At 49.1% G+C, this 7,132-nt stretch overlaps 1 protein-coding gene across 2 annotated transcripts; it reads left to right on the plus strand.

Moving 5' to 3' along the window:
* The first annotated feature begins 453 nt into the window (after positions 1-453).
* LOC120711403 (putative F-box/LRR-repeat protein At3g18150) lies at positions 454-3,851 on the plus strand. Of its 2 annotated transcripts, none has more exons than XR_005690273.1 (4): positions 454-786; positions 867-1,795; positions 1,919-2,092; positions 2,220-3,851. XR_005690273.1 is itself a non-coding variant. In XM_039996906.1 (4 exons), exons 2-3 carry the CDS (start codon positions 926-928, stop codon positions 1,761-1,763), a joined length of 738 nt encoding a protein of 245 aa, XP_039852840.1. In that variant the 5' UTR covers positions 455-786; positions 867-925; the 3' UTR covers positions 1,764-2,092; positions 2,220-3,851. The 2 variants fall into 2 exon arrangements, 1 of the variants encoding a protein (XP_039852840.1); XM_039996906.1 differs by having other exon boundaries at positions 455-786; positions 867-1,146; positions 1,247-2,092.
* Positions 3,852-7,132: the final 3,281 nt, after the last annotated feature.

A 7,132-nucleotide genomic window follows, 5' to 3' on the forward strand; every position in this document is an offset into this window, starting at 1 on the left:
ACGTCCGTTTTACCATTTGCATTAGAACCGGTCAAATAGGAAGGATGTAAGGAGTTAATGGCCTGCTACAAATTCTGGGGCCAAAAAAATGGGGGCCTGTGCAGCCGCACACGGCTGCACGCCCCCGGGGTACGGGCCTGGAAAACACACAGGGAAATAGTGTCACCCATAAGAATTTGATAATTACCCTCTCGGTTAGAGAAAAATACACAGGCAAATTTTAGTACCAATAGAGAATTTAGTTAATACCCTGTCGGTGTTTGAAAACACACTGAAAAAAAATACTTGAACCGAAGAAATTGATCTGAATTTTTTTTGGGCCGAACGGGCGCCGGTCAATCTTGGCGCCCTCCGTTTTTCCTTTCGCGCCATGTTTGGCGCGCTCGTTTCCCCCGCCCACGCACGAAGAGAAAGACGGCTGTGCCCAAATGAAGCGAAACCAGCGTGAGCAAAAAAGAAAAAAGATTTTCAAAAAAAAAAACCGAAAAGGTAAACCCTAGCAAAATCACGGGAGTCACACTCCGCTCTTCGTCATCCCACCCCGCCGCCACCCGCCTCGCTAGACCGTCCCGTGAGTCCGTGACACGCTGATCTGGAGGAGCCCGGCCCGTGACGCCGACCACTGGAGGAGTTTGCTCGACGCCGGCCGGTGCTCCTTGCTTCGAATCCGGCTAATCAGGCCTCGCTGTTCGCACTTCCTCATCTATCCAGTCCTCTCCAGTCGATTCCGCTTCCCGTCGTGATTGAGAGGGTTGCGTTTACGAGCAGAGATGCTGTTGATATGAGGTATTTTGTGTTCTTGAATCAACTGCAGCGGCGCCATAGATTTTAGTTTGCAGCTCACACTCACCCACCGTTTCGTGCAGTGCGCCTCACCTGTTCGACGGAAGGCCCCTGGGCTCCTCCAACAAGAAGATCGCGGCCTATGACGGAGATGCCCCGCAGCAAGAGGGCGAAGGCGATGGACGAGGGAGACAGAATCAGCAGCCTCCCTGACGAGCTGCGCCGCCACGTCTTGTCTTTCTTGCCGGCAAGGGACACCGTGCGCACCAGCGTGCTGGCGCCCAAGTGGCGCCACCTCTGGGCGTCGGCGCGGCGCCTCAACGTCGACGCCAAGGGCTTCAGCAGCCAGAGCTCGTTCGTCAAGTTTGTGAACGCCTTGCTGATCACTCGTGACTGCATTCCTCTGGAGTCGTTCTGGCTCCGTGCCAACGGGCCTGACATCTGTCTATCTTGAAAATTTCAGCGACACTGTCTGCCTTTGGATTTGTCATGCCCTCAGGAGCAATGTGGAGGAACTGAGCGTTATTGACCACGACTGCAATGATATATCTGAACGTGTAGAGTATACTGAATTCTTCCGGCTTCAGCATTATCCCTTGACCTCGTCATACTTGAAAAAATTGCATCTCTGCTATGTTTACATCAGCAATCGATTCCTAAAGACGCTCTTTTCTGGCTGCCCGGCATTGGAAGATCTCGAGATGATAAACTGTGATATATTTTACACTGACTTTACCTCTGCCACACTGAAGAGCCTGAGCATTGACTATGTTCACTTCCCAAACCCTAGCATATATGATGATTTGGACTACGATATCGTGATAAACATGCTTAGTCTTGTCTCACTGCACATTGGAGCACTTCTTGTTGGTGCTGCGCTATCTCTGGTGGATATGCAGTCGTTGGCAACGGCCTCAATTTACCTGGACGCTTTTACATATCTGATGGCTGCACAATTCTCAGTGCTCTTTCAAACGTGAAGAAGTTGGAGTTGCTGTTTCCTCATGGTGTGGTATGCTTTATATGGAATCGTGACGCTTGCAGCAGACCCCATTTTTGTGTCTGTTCTTTAGCAGTATCAAGGTCTTTCTCATAAGTATTTCATGTTAATGGCCTCTTTCTACTGACTTTGCAGCATCAGGAGTATCATCAACTGCAAGGAAGTCATAATATGCAGTTGCAAGTGGCTTTCGCTAATTTAACATCTTTGTCTCTCAGTGATTGGTGTTTGATTGACAACTGCAAGGCACTGTTGTATTTGCTTGAGCATGCACCTAAGCTAGAGCAATTTACTTTGGTGATGACTAAGGTAATTTTCTCAGGACTACTGTACCCTGCACTATGGCAGAGCTATGTATATATTTTTTTCAACATCGGCACGGCAGCTACGCTTTGTATATAAATGACATGTGATATTCTTTTATTCCTCCTGGCAGCTTCATTACCGCAACAATCATCACTGGTTTCACAGTGCTTCTGCTGTAGAGTCCCCTTGCATAGAAATATCAGTGGCACTCAATCTATGATACATGGATACGTCTGGGGGGTGGCGTATCGCGTATCCGATACGTATCGGATATGGATACGCCTTGGATACGCCCTGGATACATTTTGAGCCGTATCCAAAAAAATCGGATACGTATCGCCTCAGATACGAGTATCCGACACGCTTGGGGCGCGTATTTGAGAGAGAAACCGGAGGGAGGAAGTGAGAGGAGGCGGGGCGGCGGGCGGCGGCTGGGCGCCCTCGACGGCGGCACAGCGCGTGCGCGAGCCAAAGGCGGGCAGCTGGATGGCCTCGAGAGCTTGCGGGTGGAGCTGCCGTCCGCCGCCCCCCGGATCTGGGCCTGCCCAGCCTGGCCGTGCTGGCGCTGCTCCCCTCGCCGGAGAGGGAGGGAGGGGGGTCGAGCCCCGAGCGGCTCGGCGCGGCGGTGGCCCGAAGCGGTGGCCGGAGGATGGGCGCCCGGCCGCGAGCGCGCTGGCCGCCCCCGCCGCCGGCCGGCCCGGCCATGAGGGAGGGAGAGGGAGAGAGATCGAGAGCAGAGGAGGGCGTGAGAGAAGGTCGAGAGGGAGAGAGACGACCGGCAGCAGTTTGTGGGTGGAGGAGATAAGGTTTGGTCTATTTTTGTTTTGCCCCTTTCTTTTTTTAATAATTATAGAGCATATGAATATACGAATTTATAACGCATTGTAGCCCCTGAAACTTCTATATTCTCACATTCTATTCCCTAGAACTCCTATTTTCTCACAAATGAACATATAAATATATGAATTAGTGATGCAAATCCATCAAATGCTAGACAAATGCCTTCTAATTATTAATTTTAAAAATATCCTAGCCGTATCCCCGTATCAATGTTTTTCGGGAAATGGTGTATCCACATATCCGATACGTATCGTATCCGATACGTATCGTATCCGATACGTATCGTATCCGATACCCGTATCCGTATCCGTGTAACATAGCACTCAATTGTGAAAAGCTTAAGAAAGTTGAAATTGTCTGCCCAGAGGGTGATAAATCAGTTGGCAAGATTGTGTCAATACTATTGACCAAATTAATCTCACCCCCGGAAATTTGTATCAAGCCGGTTGCAACTTACACGCGGTAAGTTTCTTGTTCTATTGATATTACGCATCGGCATGCTTTTTACAATTTATTGTGGAGAGAATCCAAAGGCTCTGTTTTTCACTTGCTGTGGCCTGCCTCTTGTAGGGCTCGCAACTTTGGAACGAAGATTGAGCTCTCACTCCTCTTGGATGTAGAGCTTGCATTGGAAAGATTCGTTTGAGCTCTCACTCCTTTTTGGACGTTCGTTATTTGTGCGGATCGTGACCTCTCCAGTGCAACTGCTAATATGGAACCAATCTCTCTGTAGCTCTTTGCTGCGTCTGAGAGCTTTTGCTTGTAGCTCTTTCGTTGCCTACCTTTTGTTATTAGCTGAAGCTTGCATGTATGCCTGGATATAGTGCATCGTGTTGCATCCCTGCTTACTATTGTTTCCCCAGAAACTCTTGTATTATGTTCTAGACAAGGCACATCTAGCATGGTTTTTGGTTGGGAAGCACATTTGCGTGCAATGTTTGATGTTTCGATTCAGCTTATGCGGTACGGCAATAGCTGTGCGTCTGTTGATTGCTGACGAGCTTGCGGGACATGTTTATCATATGCTGGTTTATATTATTAGCAGCTTGACTTTTTTATTACAGTTTCAAGTTGAAAGTTGATGTGCACTGAAGCAATAATGCTTCTCTTCGGCAGACCCCTCTTCTTCTTCCTCATCATCCCTCTTCAACATGGATTTCAGTTCTTTTGGCATGCTCATCATGTCTATCAGAACGAAACCTTTGTGTTTCTGTTGACTTGTTTGGCATCCCAGCAAACTGGATGCGCTTCTGATGTACTTTTCATTTTGTTACTAGAACATAAGGCATGCCTTGCGCCCCCCTATGAGCAGTTTTCTTTTACTATGCAAATATAAATTTACTTGTTACAAAATTGATAGTATGGTGCAATTGAAGAAATATTAAAAGAAATACTATGAGTGCCAAATTTATGAAACATCTCGTGCAAATATCTTAATCGCATTTGTACTGCTGACTGAATGATATGCAGCATTGGTAGCTACCAAACATTTTGTAGGTAGCTTAGAACATTGATTCAAATAAGAGTGGAGTATCAAGATACTAAATAGAAGATAGGAGACAACCCAGTTTGCAGTCCTGATGTATCCAAAATATAGTTAATTGATGATGGGAGCATCAGGTTACAAAAAGGGATGAATAGGTAACATGAAGTAGGAAGTCTTCACGTGCGGATCATGGTGTGGCTGCAACTATGTAAATGCAAAATGAGCAGACCCCCTTCTTCATTATAAGCATCGGTGTTGAAACTGTAGATATAGATACTGAGAACAAATGTTAGTTGTTGTAGGGTGAAGATTTCTACAATAAACATAATATTTGTACGAGAATGCAAGGATGTCGCTGTGTACCGAGAGACTCTCGAGGCTATCCATCGACTTCTCCCAGGGGTGGAGCCAGGATTTGATCATTGTGTGTGTGTGGGGGGGGGGGGGTGGCAAGCAGTGATTGAGGGGGGCCAACAGTCTTGCCGCAGGTCATCGCTGAGGTGAGTTCCACCTTTGCTAATGGTGCTACGGGAGCATTAGGCGGGCCAGGCCCCTGCCCGCCCCCTGACTCCGCCCCTGGCTTCTCCTTTCCCTTCCTTTTTTTTTCCTGAAGTACATGTTATTATAGAAGCAGCTCTTGCACTGCCTATAGGGCCTTGCTCGGTTGAGATCCACCTCGGGCTGAGGAAGCAGAGGGGCCAGGCGGCCAGCACGTGGCAGAAATAGCGAGAAGCGGCGCTCATCATCTGATATATATGCCATACTAGAAGTGTTATGGAAGTGTTATAAGCATTAAATTTGCTGACGTAGCAGAAGAGAGAAGAGAGAGTATAATAGAATGATACTCCTCCGACTCAGTTACTTAGTTTAGATAACTATAAGATGACACTCCGGTCTAACTAAAGCTCCCTCCATGGCTTCACACGTACTATGTTCATCCGCGACGCACCACGCGGCCAAGCTGGTGGCTCCTCGGCACGTGCAGGCACTCCGAAGTCCAAACTCCCCCCCTCCCGCGCATCACCTCTCCGCGCTCCCGTACACGCGTGCACTTCTCCCTATCTTCGTTGATATCAAGCCTCTCTCAAAGCAAGTATAGTAATGCTTACTCAGCAGGCTTAATAGTTCTCCACGTCACACAAATCCTAGCTGGAGGCGAGAGAATTGAGGAGAGAGGGTAAAACGAGCGGATACTGAGTCACGCGGATGAAACGGGCCGAGTCACGCGGATGAAACGGGCCGCCCGAGGACAAACCGCCTGCTTACAGCCTGCAGCGGGCGAAATAGTCGGCTGTTTCTTCCTCATCTCGATCCCCTGCTCCTCCATCCCGAGTCCCACCTCCCTGTCGCCATTGCCCGCCAAGCCGCCCCTCCTCCTCCCGCCAAACCAATCTCCTCCTTCCTGCGCGCCAAATCGAAGGATAAAGCCCAAAGTCATGTCTGATTTATCCCTAATCTCACTCCAAACCCTAGGCGCCAAACTCGCTGCCGGCATCTCTGTTCCCTGCGAGATGAGTCGCCGGTCAAGGAGGACCTCGGCACCGACCGCTCAAGAAATCCCGTCGGCAAGTGCCCAGCTTATTCCGCCCCCAGCTTGGTGTCCTCCACATCCACCGCAGTCCATGTGAAAGGAATCGGGTGCTCGTAGCCTAAGAGGGGGAGGGCTGAATTACGCAATCTAAAAACCTTAACCTATGGCTCCAACTAATTTGCACAAAACATAAACTAGTTCATGCTATCTAGATGTGCAACTATGATTCAACTAGTGTGAACCTGTCATCCCAAAACAAGTTTTGCAATCTATAGCCAATCCTAGCTTGATCTACACTACAAATGTAAAGGCACACAAGTTGCAAGAATGAAATGCAGAAGCGTAAAGGGAATGAGAGGAAGCAAACTCTCGACACGAAGATTTATTCCATGGTTCGGTTGGGCACAAAGCTGCTCCTACTCTACGTTGTTGAAGCACTCTATCGAGAATATTGCTTCTCGGCCACCAAGTCTCTTCCAAGACTCTTCTTGCCTCACCACCAAGGCTTGCAAGTCACCACAGTCACCTTGGCCTCGGGTTCCACTAAGGAGCTCCTCCATGAAGGATGGGGTAGTCTCCACGTCCCCCGCACAAGAATGTCGACGCCGCTCCACACCAAGCCGGAGGGTCGTTGGTGTTGCCGGCGAGCCACCAAAGCTCCAAGGGGCCCGCACACCGAGTACAAAGGTTGGTTCACTCTAGAACTATAGCACAAGGCACAACACCTTGCTCACTCACTCACTTAAGAGCTTATCTAGCACTAACACTTACAAAGCTTGTGCTAAACCTAAGAATTTGATCACTAAGCACTTGGGTTGGCTTGGAGGTGTTCTTGGATGTGTGTGGGACTTCTCTGAAATCTAGTAGCTTTAAAATGGCCGGGGTGAGGCGCTTATATAGGCCACCAAGTTGAACTAGCCATTTGTAGCCGTTATGCCATTCTCTTTGTAGGCATCGGACCTTCCGATGGGGGGGAGGTGGGGCGTCGGATCTTCCGGTCACACTGCGCCTGAATAGTAGCCGTTGGCGGTCTGGCAACTGACGTGGTAGTCATCGGATCTTCCGATGCATTGCTCCAATGGGACATCGAAACTTCCGGTGCTGAAGACTTCCAACTCAACTTCCCTGCAGTGCTGACATCATTTACTTCGATGCCTTGGTCCGATGGACGTCGGACTTTTCGGTG

The sequence above is a fragment of the Panicum virgatum genome, chromosome 6K, assembly GCF_016808335.1.
Source record: "Panicum virgatum strain AP13 chromosome 6K, P.virgatum_v5, whole genome shotgun sequence".
In the NCBI taxonomy this organism is placed as follows: domain Eukaryota; kingdom Viridiplantae; phylum Streptophyta; class Magnoliopsida; order Poales; family Poaceae; genus Panicum; species Panicum virgatum.

Bases quoted from the DNA above. Each gene is read 5' to 3' on its own strand.
- LOC120711403 (XM_039996906.1), top strand. From the start codon at position 926: ATGACGGAGATGCCCCGCAGCAAGAGGGCGAAGGCGATGGACGAGGGA. The intron at 1,147-1,246 runs GTTTGTGAACGC...TGAAAATTTCAG, and splicing joins AGCCAGAGCTCGTTCGTCAA to CGACACTGTCTGCCTTTGGA.